The sequence below is a fragment of the Callorhinus ursinus genome, unplaced genomic scaffold, assembly GCF_003265705.2.
Source record: "Callorhinus ursinus isolate GAN/ISIS: 27379988/994484 unplaced genomic scaffold, GSC_fseal_2.0 scaffold25, whole genome shotgun sequence".
Taxonomy (NCBI): domain Eukaryota; kingdom Metazoa; phylum Chordata; class Mammalia; order Carnivora; family Otariidae; genus Callorhinus; species Callorhinus ursinus.
In genome coordinates, this window is record NW_027397087.1 from 37,730,261 (window position 1) to 37,741,737 (window position 11,477).

The 11,477-nt window shown below is 57.3% G+C and overlaps 1 protein-coding gene across 6 annotated transcripts in view; it reads left to right on the top strand.

The window, feature by feature from the left end:
- Positions 1-10,714, top strand: part of CD276 (CD276 molecule) — a 26,840-nt gene extending 16,126 nt beyond the window's left edge. For all 6 annotated transcript variants that reach the window (XM_025884645.2, XM_073877329.1, XM_073877330.1 and 3 more), the window contains 6 exons: positions 288-626; positions 830-1,126; positions 4,264-4,398; positions 5,412-5,453; positions 7,120-7,155; positions 9,216-10,714. In XM_025884645.2, coding sequence (XP_025740430.2) covers positions 288-626; positions 830-1,126; positions 4,264-4,398; positions 5,412-5,453; positions 7,120-7,155; positions 9,216-9,238 — 872 coding nt within the window. In that variant the 3' untranslated portion in view covers positions 9,239-10,714. The remainder of the gene's footprint in view (positions 1-287; positions 627-829; positions 1,127-4,263; positions 4,399-5,411; positions 5,454-7,119; positions 7,156-9,215) is intronic.
- Positions 10,715-11,477: the final 763 nt, after the last annotated feature.

Here is an 11,477-nt window from a genome sequence, read left to right on the forward strand (position 1 = left end):
GGGGGGGGGGGTTGCTAGGGCTGGATGCTGTCACCGGCCTGCGCCTCCCCCGCCCCAGAACAGGCATTGTCAGGCCAAGGTCAACCGCCTGTGATTCTTGTCATAAGATTAGGGTGACTCCACATCTGGGAATCCGGAGACTCAGTCTGCTTTGGGGTCTGGAGAGAAAGTGGGAAGATGGAACAGGAACTGGGGGTTGTTAATAAAGAAGGAAATCTGGGAGGCTGTAGGCTGGTAGCCCAGAGTGTCCCCACCCCTCTTCACCGCCTATCCAACCTCGCCCCCAGGTGCCGTGGAGGTCCAGGTCCCCGAGGACCCCGTGGTGGCCCTGGTGGGCACCGATGCCACCCTGCGCTGCTCCTTCGCGCCCGAACCCGGCTTCAGCCTGGCGCAGCTCAACCTCATCTGGCAGCTGACGGACACCAAACAGCTGGTGCACAGCTTCGCCGAGGGCCGGGACCAGGGCAGCGCCTACGCCAACCGCACGGCGCTCTTCCCCGACCTGCTGGCGCAGGGCAACGCGTCCCTGAGGCTGCAGCGTGTGCGCGTGGCTGATGAGGGCAGCTTCACCTGCTTTGTGAGCATCCGGGACTTCGGCAGCGCCGCAGTCAGCCTGCAGGTGGCGGGTGAGCGCCGGGAGGGGGCGCCGTCCCCTCGCCACATCCCTCAGCTCCCGCAGCCCCTTACCCACTGCGCCACCACTGACCCCGTAACTCAAGCCCCGCTGCTGACCCCTGTCCCTCCAGGTGCCCCTTCCTCCGCTGCGATCCCCGCCCTCGCGTCCTTGCTTCACCTCGACCTCCGCCCTCTACCCTCTGCCCCACTCCAGCTCCCTACTCGAAGCCCAGCATGACCCTGGAGCCCAACAAGGACCTGCGGCCTGGGGACACGGTGACCATCACGTGCGCCAGCTACCGAGGCTATCCGGAGGCCGAGGTGTTCTGGCAGGACGGGCAGGGCGCACCCTTGACGGGCAACGTGACCACGTCGCAGATGGCCAACGAGCAGGGCTTGTTCGACGTGCGCAGCGTCCTGAGGGTGGTGCTGGGCGCTAATGGCACCTACAGCTGCCTGGTGCGCAACCCCGTGCTGCGGCAGGACGCTCATGGCTCCGTCACCATCACAGGTAGGCAGGCGGCAGGTGAACCGCTGGGGATACGAAGGGAGCCGCTGCCTTTTTTCTAGACCCTGAGTTGGAATTTAGGTAGGTTTGGATGGTCAGAAGCCTGACATTTCAGGTGTCTCAAACTCTCCACCAAGAAGTCCTTGAGGGACTTGCTTTAAGGAGCTGATATGAGTCATTTGTAATATTGGCCCTCCTAAGAGCACCTTAGGTGGTCCTCGTGCTTCTTACACAGAGGCGGGAGTAGCTGCGGGCATCTGGGGGTAGGGGTGGGAGTTCTAGAGCAGACGGCATGGTGAGCAAGGGCTTTCCTACCGGAAGTCCTCCGGGTGATGGGAAGGTGTTGCTGTGTCCATGGCACCATCTGATCTGAGAGACAGCTGGGGATGTCCAGGTGTTCCGTCCCGACCCTCATCCGGGCGGTGTCAGCTCTTCTAGAGGGGAGCGCTCAACCCAGGCAGCAGTTGGGGGAATCTCTGCTGCCCCCTTGTGGTCAAACACCAGATTGATGTCCGTTTGGGGATTCCCTCAATCTGGTTGGGGTCTGGTTTGGGATCCCAGCCCAAACACCTTCCCTTCCTGCATTGTCCGCCTCAGTGGGTGCTCCTTGTGCCTGGGGGTGTGAAGAGGGCGCAGGCCCACACTCAGGCTAAGGGAGGCAGTCTCCATCTGTTTGGGGACATCAGGTTGTCTCCTCAGTCCCTCCCCCTGGGCAACTGAGCTTTCCCAGGGGCCTCCCCACATCCTCTGGTGTCAGGACAGAGGGTCTGTCTGTCTGGTTGTCCTGTCTTCCCTTCCCATGACTTCCATCCACCTGGTAGGTTTCCAGAGAGAATAAGAAGTGCCAGGTAGAGTGAGATTGGCAGAGAAAGGGAAGCTTTCTGAGAAGGGAAGTGGGCTGCAGGAGCAGTCGGGAGAAGTCTCCGGGGACAGGCGGGAGTTGAGAGAGCCTTGAGGGACCGGTGGACTTTGTGATCATTTGCACCTGGGGCCGAACTGGGTATTTGCCACGCTGCGCAGAAAGGGCTTATGGGTGTAAATGGAATGGTAGGGAGAACGCTTACCCCATCTAAGAGAAAAACACTTTAATTTTAAACTTTAGGAGCTAACATTTAAAGTGTTTTTGTTTCAGAGATGAGGAGACCAAAGCCCAGAGAGAAGAGAGAACTTTCCCAAGTCGGCAGACTAGCACAGTGGCTCCATTTTGGGGGCCAGGCACCTCTTTGAAAGTTGGATAAATGGTAAATGCAATAGTTTGCATTTACATTTAGAAGGTGCATGGCCCCTCTCCACTCACCCAGGGCGGTGAGCAGATGAACCAGGCGGTGAGCAGATGAACCAGGACCAGAATCTAACCTTTAACCTCTCAACCTAATTTTCTCTCCTCCCCACCACCCAGCCTCCTGTTTTCGTAAGAGCAGGTCTGGCCTACTTTGGAGCCCTTGGCCTGTATTTCGCTTCAGGCAGCTTTGTGCCTGCTAAAACATTCTGGGATTCAGAATGTCAGTCCTCCAGCCTGGTCTTTCCCACACCTGCTGGAGGGTCGTGACGCCCCGCGTGCTGTGCATGGAGGGGGCTTTATGGAGCACGCGCTGGGAGTGGAGCCTCAACACCCTGGCCTGAGCCCCGCTCTTTACTCCAGGGCAAGTCTGGCCTGTGTTCCAGGCACTGACAGCAGTCAGGGGGTGAACACAGAAGGAGATCCTCCCTCCTCCTATTTCTGTGCCTCTGCTCCCTCCTTTGCTGCAGGAGCCCCACTTGGGATCCCCAGGGGTTTTTCTTTCACGGGCTTCCTGGACTGGCCTTCTTGCCCCTCATGTCAGCGGCTGTCCTCTCCCGCTCCCCTGGGTGACGGGTCCCTTTGCTTGCAACGTCCTGAGCGGCAGCTCTGCCAGCCATGCCGGCCAAGGGAACGTCTGCTGCAAATGCCCGTGTCCCTGCCGGGGCTTCTGTGGCCGAAGGTTCTCCCGGCACTGCTGTCTGCCCTGACAGAGCCTTCTGCAGAACCAGCTGGCCCCCCCGGCTGCCGCTGCTGCCCTGGGCCCTCGTGGTCCACAGAGAGCAGAGGAAAGCGGTGCTGTCTTTTGTTTGATCTGAGGTCCCCGAGCTTTCTGCCCGGGACCTGGCATGGGCCCAGGGCCTGGGCTGCTGGCTGGCCTGCTCAGGACAGTGGCTGGCCCTGACCCAGGTGCGGGAGCCTCGAGCCCATCCCTCTGCCGAGAGATAGCTAACAGACGGGCCCTCCGCGCTTCACAGAAACATTCCCCTGGCAAGTCTCCCCCTCTTGGGTAAACCCAGAACCCTCACCACGGCACCCTCAGCTCCCACCCCCATCTACATGCGGGGCTCCCCAAACGTTTTCTGTAAAGGGCTGGAGAGTAAATATTTTAGGCTTTGTGGGCCACATACGATCTCGGTTGCTCCTGCTACTTTTCCTTCCCCTTCTGCTCTTCCTGTTTCTTTTTTTGCAACCCTTTACAAGTATAAAAACTATTATTAGCCTACAGGCTATACAAAAACAGACCACAGGCCAGATCTGGCTCACAGACCATAATTTGCTGACTCCCGATCTCTAGGACGGGGAATGTCACCGGGCAGGGCTGGACGAGTCAGGGAGGGCCTCCTGAGGAGGTGAACCTTAAACTAGGTGAGCATTTGGGGGCATTTTTTAAGTAGGGGAACCTGACAGCAATGGTGTGGGGGCTGGAAGGAGCCAGTTGTCTCTGCAGAGAATGGTTAGTTCACCAGCTTGGCTGGAGCAGAGGTTCCTGAGGTGGACACGGAAAGAAAGGCTGGAGGAGGGGAAGGAACGGCCACATAATAGAAGTCCTTGAGAGGATTGAAGCATTATTCAAATGTCAGTGGGGAGCCATAGAAGGTTCTAGAGCATCATCAACTGCAGACTCTTCACCCCTGCCAAGTTGAGAATTGTCCACACCAGCCATGGCTGTGTCGGGGTTTGGATGTGTCTTGGTGTGGGGGAGTGGCGTGGGAACTTCAGTGAGCTCTCTTCATAGCGCTGGAGCCCAGTGAGGGTGGGAGCTCCCTATTCACACCTCTTGGCCAAGGGTGTGCAGTCCTCAGGGCCATGGGGGCCAGGCATGACCGTCTCTTCCCATTCTCTCCACTTCCCCTCCCAGGGCAGCCCATGACCTTCCCCCCTGAGGCCCTGTGGGTGACCGTGGGGCTGTCTGTCTGTCTTGTTGCACTGCTGGTGGCCCTGGCCTTCGTGTGCTGGAGAAAGATCAAGCAGAGCTGCGAGGAGGAGAATGCAGGTGAGGGAGAGAGGGTGTGCACACACACGTGTCTTTGGGTATGTTGGTGTGTCTATGGCAGTGTGAGTGCGCACATGGGGCCTGATTGTGTGTGGCCTTGAGGCTGAATGTGTCTTATATGTGCGAACAGGCGTGAGCCTGCCTCTCAGGGTGGGAATATGGCAGGCTGAGTGTGCGTAGGAGTGGGACGGGAAGTGAGTGGTGGACGTGTGGGGCTGCAGTGTGATGGTGAGGGTGGAAGTCACCCGAGGGTGTCTGTGTGTGGCAGCGTGGGTGTAGAGCGTGGAAATTTAGTGCACACATGTGAGTGCCACATGGGTGTGGGGGCCCTGTGTGCGGGTGTGTCTGCCTCCCAATGGGCAGAGTCGGAAGGAGCTGCCATTAGCCGGGTTGGAATCAGTGTGAGTTGACTTCGGTGACTGGCAGGTGGTGAGTTGACCTTGATAGATGGGCAGTTTGAGCTTGGCTGGGAAGTGTGTCAACTCTGGGGAGTGGTGGGTGGTGAGCACACATTGGTAAGTCGGGGGTGATGCCCGTGGGTGGGAGGTGGGTACACAAAGGCTTCCCTGGGTGAACATGGAAGTAGATGGTCGGAGGTGGGAGCTGGCTGGGCGTCAGGAAGGAGGGTGCATGTGTGGAGGAGAAGGGACAGACAGGTGGGTAGCGGTCTGTGCTGCAGGCGGCAGGGCGGGCTGGTAGAAGGACAGGTGCACAGGTAGGTGGATGGTGCTCGTGTTGGAGGCCGGTGGTAGGGGGGCTTGGTAAGTGGGTGAATGGGGGAGCAATGGGGTTGTTGGGTGTGGCTAGGTGGAGGGGTGAGGAAATGGTGCTTGGCTGGGGGAGGGGTGGGCTCTGCCCTGTGCTGGTCTCAGGCTCCCACCCTGTGTCCAACATCCAGACCGCAGGCCAGGCCTACTCAGCCTGCTTAACGTGCCTCCTGTGCTCCCAGGTGGAGAAGCGCAGGAATGACCGTGGGCTGAGAAAGTCTTGTTTACTGAGTGCTTGTCTTCCAGGTGCTGAGGACCAGGATGGGGATGGAGAGGGACCCAAGACCGGTAAGCCTGATCTTAGAGCTGGCCTTATTTTTTTTTTAAGATTTTATTTATTAATTTGACAGAGAGAGAGAGAGAGAGAGAGAGAGCAGGAACACAAGCAGGGGGAGTGGGAGAGGGAGACGCAGGCTTCCCGCGGAGCAGGGAGCCTGACGCAGGGCTCGATCCCAGGACCCTGGGAGCCTGACCTGAGCCGAAGGCAGACGCTTAAGGCCTGAGCCACCCGGGCGCCCAAGAGCTGGTCTTATTGGCTGAGGGAAGGATGCAGGGATGGGGAGAGGACTCTAGGATCCGGAGGAGCCAGATTTGCTTGGGGTTTGGGTGCAGTATGTTCTATGGGCTGTGGCCTCCTGCCCGGATGAGTCCGGTCTTTGCTCAGTGTTAGGCCTTGATGTGGATCTCCCCTGACTCCCTCTCAGGTGTTGCTTCGTCTTTCCTGCCTACCTGACCTTTCTACCAGGGCCAGATCCTCTCTGAGTGACCCCGCACTGTGGGGTCTGGTGGCTTCCTAGGGGAAGAGGGAGGGCTCAGGGGACAGGGCAGCCTGGGTTTAAGTTCCAGCTGCTGTTCGTGGGCTGAGTGGCCTGGAGCAAGTCACTTTGCTTCTCCGAGCCTCAGTTTCTTCATCTTTGAGTCTTGGTTTCCTCCTAATAACTGTCTTCCTTCATAGGTTGTGTGGGTTTAATTAAATAAGATCATGTATATAAAGGGTCTAGTACCGTCTCTGGTGCCTGGTCCATGCTTGATAGCTTGGAGTCTTGTTAATAGGTAACAATTTAAGACAGTTCCGTTCTGGTTAGAGGCTGTGTGACTTTGGTCAAAGTGCTTTGCTGCTCTGGGCTTCCGTGTCCCTCTGTAAAATGTTATGCTGGCCCTGCCTTGATGGCACCAGAGGCTCTTTCGAGTGACTGAACACACAGGTGGTTTGCAAAGGGCATGGTGCTTTGGAGACATTAACTGGGAGCCTAGCTTGGGGTGGGTGCCACGGCACCGGTGTTTCGTGGCCCCTGGAGGCCTCGCTGCCCACCTCCTCGGGCTCCTGGGCTGGGAGAGCCAGGTTCCCGCTGAGCCATTTGGGATGGCACCAGTTGACATTGGTCCCCTCCCCAGCCCCGTGGAGGAAGAGCAGGAGACTGACAGCTGGGGACAGCTGCAAATGGTGCCAGTTAACTCTCTGCCTTTGGTGTGGGGACAGCCCTGGGATCAGGCCTCATTTGTCTTGCTCGGAGTCAGATGTAGTTGACAGAGGGAGGGGGTAGGGAGAGGAGGGTGGCCTAGAGATTTGTTCAGTCTCTGTTCTGCATGACTGCAGGTCCACCTGGGAAGGGCTGCAGCCCTCCTGTAGCTTCTTACTTCCCCCTTATTTGCGGAGCAGACTCAGTGTCCTTCTGCATCTCTGGCTCACTGGAGGGCAGGGTAGCTGTTCCCATTGTACAGATGTGGAAAACTGAGGCCCAGAGAGAGGAGTGACAGGATACAGAGTGGAGCTGGGCCTTGAGACAGCAGCCTAGGGCCCCTTCCCTGGGGCTGGGAGGTTGCCCTCATCCTCCCAACTTCTCCCAGTCCACGTAGACCTCACTTCTTCCTCGGCTTCTGTCCCTCTGCCTGACTCCTGACCCCGCCACTTTCCACGGGCCCCCTCACTGTGTGCTCCTTCCTTTTTTTGCAGCCCTGCGGCCTCTGAAACACTCTGAAAACAAAGAAGGTAAAGACACGTGGTGCTTGAGATTGTGTCTGTGTGTTGGCACCCCTGTGTGGGGGAGGCTGGGGAGGGTCGTTGGTGGTGGGGGTGACTATCACCTGCTCCCTCCCCAGGAGCGCAGCCTTGACTCTCCCCTGGCAGCAGGGCAGAGGGTGGAGTAACCCAGCTGCTCTAAGCGGATGCAGATGTGACAGAGGCTTCGCAAGGACAGGGATTTATTTCTCTCTCCTGTAACAGTCTAAGCATAGGTGATCTTAGGGCCACTGATGTCCTGGAGCTAGGTTCCATTTATTGGTTTCTGCCCTCTTCCACTCAGAGCTTCCGTCCAGGGAGCTCCAGCTCCCATGCCCTCTCCAGAAGCAAGGGGGGAGGCGCACAGGGAGGAACATTTTTTTCTAGGGCTTGACTAGAAATAGCTCCTGTTACTCCAGTTTCCGTCCATTGGTCTGGACCTAGTCACATGACGCCTAACTCCAGCAAGGCCAGAGAATATGGCTTTTGGCTGGGCAGCCACGTTCCTGACATGTAGTAGGCAGTTAGTAAATGTTAACAATCATCGTTATTCATATTCTGTAACATCAGCGGTTACGTTAGGAAGTCGTTGGTTGGAAGTAAGTTTGAGATTCTTCCTTACTGAAAGTAACCAACAGCGACATCTGTGTATATGTGTGTGTGTGTGTGTGTGTGTGTGTGTGTGTATGTGTGTATTTGGAACAAAACACTCCTTGATGCAGACTTGCCACTCGATATCAGTGGCTTCCACCTAGGAAATCAAAGCTGGTTGCTAAAGGTTATGGAAACTTTTTCAGGTTGCCTGGGTGTCCTTGTCAGGAAAGAAACGTTCACTGAATTCCTGGATGCTCGTCCCTACATTTAGGGGAGAAGGGAACGACATAGGCCCTGTCTTCAGGAAACTTCCAGAGGCAGGGGCAAGGGGCGGGCAATGGGGCCCTCAGAAGCCTGCACAAAATACGTGATACGAGAGGGTCATAGACTCAGACTTTCACGAAAGCCAGTAAGAGGGCTTTGGGAAGGCAGCATTGTGCAGAAGAAAGAGGCCCCGGGGTCGGGAGGGGATACACTGGGTCTAGTCTCTGCCTTGGACCTTCTGGGAAGCTTCCTCATCTGTGGAATGCACACCTCCCCTACAAGATGGTGGTGAGGATTAGGCACGGTGACAAATGCAGAAGTGCTCTGTAAAGCAAGTCCTTTCAAATGCTGTAGAATGTTCCATGGCAATAAGAGGCCTATGTTGGGTTATGGAGGGATAGAGATAAGTTACCTGCCTCCTTGTTGTTCTGAACCAAATGAGGCATAGAAGGATTGAGCAGATGGAGATGAAAATGTCAGCTTGGCTCTAGAAGAGAGCCGCAGGAGAATGGCATGGGTGCAGGGTGCAGCAGGCTTCCCCATCCTGTTCCCACTGGGGCGGCCTGGCCCTCCAGTCTCTGGTCACACTGCGTGCGCACAGAGGCAGTGCCCAGAAGGGAGGACTACTTCCTCTGGGACAGACAGACCCCAAAGAATGGGAGAGGGAGTGGCGGGGTCACACATGCCCTGGTCCTCCTTCGAAACCCTCCCCCAGGTCAGGGAGTGGAGCGGGGCCAGTCCACTGGTGCCCCCCAGGTGGAGACAAGAGCCAGAGGAACTCAGCATGGGAAGGGAAGCTGGAAAGGATTTCTTGCTAGTAGCTGGGGAGGGAGCCAGGCCAGGGAAGTCGGAGGGGGAGCTAGGAGGGGACAAGTGTGCCAGGGAAGGTGGTTGGGAGGAGTGTGGGGCGGCGGAGCCATGGGGTTGGAGAGAGAAGCTGGTGGGGATTAGGCAGCCTCCCTCGAGGACCTCGTGGTCTGTCTGATGCCCAGCTCCTGTGTTGGCATCTGTCCGGGCCTCCAGGGCAGTGCTTAGCCCAGGGGCTGCTAGTCAGACTGCGGCGGCCAGCCCCACACACACTGCCCACCTGGAAGTGCATGAGCATGCGCCTGGGCTTCTGGAGCATGCCCACGAGTACAACTCCTGCATTTAATGCCTTTTCCCCCACTTTTTCTTTCCACCACGAAATGCAGATGATGGACAAGAAATAGCCTGACCACGAAGACCAGGGAGCTGCTGCTCCAGCCTGGGGGCTCCCACCTCTGGCTGCACCGGGGCCTCAGTGTGAGCCCTGCCCCCAACAGATGGCTCCCACTCTGGCAGGTCTGCCCATTCTCCAAAGGACAGAGAGACCACCCCGCAGCCTTCTTTCTCCAATGGACGTGATTCCCAAGTCATCTTGCTGCCTTATTTCTCCAGTGACACGATACATAAACCATCCTGCTGTCTTGTTTCTTATGGACATGATACAGACACCACCCCACCGCCTTATTTCTCCAGCGGATATGCTGCATGGACCATCTGGCTGCCTCCTTTTCTTCACAGGACACAATATTCAGACGGATCCTCTGCCTTCTTTCTCCAAAGACAGGATACGCAGTCACTCCTGGCCTTCTTTCTCCAGTGGCCCTGTTACACTAGTTTTCATCTCTCAGCCTTTTGCTCCACTCCCCCGCCCCCGTAAGCCTGTCTCCTCAGACGGGGACACTGCAGCTTCAGCATCTCCTTGAGTTCACAGGCATCTCCCCGCCTCTGGCCCCAGCGTTGGCCTTTTCCCTCCCTCCCTAAGTGAAGACAGGGCCCTTCCCCCAGGCATGCAGGGGCACACCGACACCTGTGCTGGGACACATAGGGACCTCCCTTCGCCTAGTCTCTCCCGTGGTGCCCTGGGCTGTGCCCTGGGGCTGCCTCCCCATGGGAAGCATGTGCTGGTCACACTGGGTCTCTGGGGGTCTGCATGGGCCCCCTGGAGGTCGGCCTCTAGCCCTCTGCTTTTCCCTCCTATCCTTTTGTTCATCCATTGTAGTCATGTTCGTTGAGCATCCGTGGGGTGTTAGCACTGCCTTAGGTACCTGGGACCCAGTGTGAGAAGACAGGCCCCTCCTTTAAGGAGCTTGTCCTTCAACTGGGGAACCGCGAGGAGACAGACAACTGCCTGCCACGGCCTGCGCCTTGTGAGGGGGCTCCTGCCCTTCTCCCTACAGTACCCCTCTAATGTGCCCGCAGCGTCCTGGATACCTCATGCCCAGGCCGTCCCTAATCCCTTCCCAGAGCAGGGGGTGCGGGCAGAAACCTGGAGACAGGGGCAGAACCTCTTGCTACAGTCGGAGAATCTGATGGTTTCCAAAGTCTTTCAAGGTGTGAGCAGGTGAGCAGGTGGGCAGGCGGCCACGGCAACCCGGACCCTGGAGAGCAGAAGTGTAGGGGAAGCCTGGGGACGGGGCAGGGCCAGGAGGGCACAGGGACACAGCCCTTCACCCCCCACCATGGTGCTATTCTGGAGCCGGGAGGACACCTCCTGGCTTGTCTCTCGCCAGCCCCCGGCCTCCGGAACGCTTCTGATGTCCTTCTGCTGACATTTCCTCCTTCCCCAGGGAACGGAAGAGGTGGCATGCCTAATTTAAATGTGGGACTCTGAGGAATTTTGTTAACTGGGGGTGTATTTTGGGAAAAATAAATGGCTTTGTAGAAAGCTTTTTCTCCGAGAAGTGTGTGGAAGCAGGTTGGGCAGCAGGACTTGGCAGGAGGGATCCCCTCCTGGACATTTGAGGCCAGAGCAGGGATGCCTGTGTCTCCTCCCTCAGTCGCTGGGTCTCTGTGGCCATGCAGCCCCTCCCTGGCCGCAGTTTCCCCCTTGGGAAAGTGAAATTGGCTGTCCAGGAAGGCTTGGTTCCTCCCATTCCTGGAAGCACCACCTAATTTCTTGATCTTGGGAGGCTCAGATCCTGGGCTTGCTTAGGGCCACTTCTAGCACCCCATTTTACAGATGGGGAAGCTGAGCCCTAGTAGGAAGCTGATACCAGGGAAGGAGCTCTGCATGCTGGTGTTGGCTGGTCCCCTGGAACGGGCACCGATCTTGAATCAGAGATCCAGGTCCGGGACCTCATTCTGCCCTGTGACCCTGAGCAGGGCATCTAGCTTCTCTGGGCTTTACTTTTCTTATATAAGAAACAGACCTGAGGTTTTCACCATCCTCCACCTCCAAAGACTGAGAAGAGGGGTGAGTGTGGCAGATAAACAGGTTTCCAGGGGGCTGGGTTCAGGGATGGGGAAGCCTGCAGAGCATACTGTGCCCATTTGCCCCTGGGTGACAAGGCCCTGGGGCAGCAGGACAGTGATGGGGGAGGTGGTGGTCAGGACACTTGACTTTTGTTCCCAGCTCCACTACTAACTTGTGACAGAGTCCTTCATACCTCTGACCCTTGATTTCCTTGTCCATTAAGTAGGGCACCGAG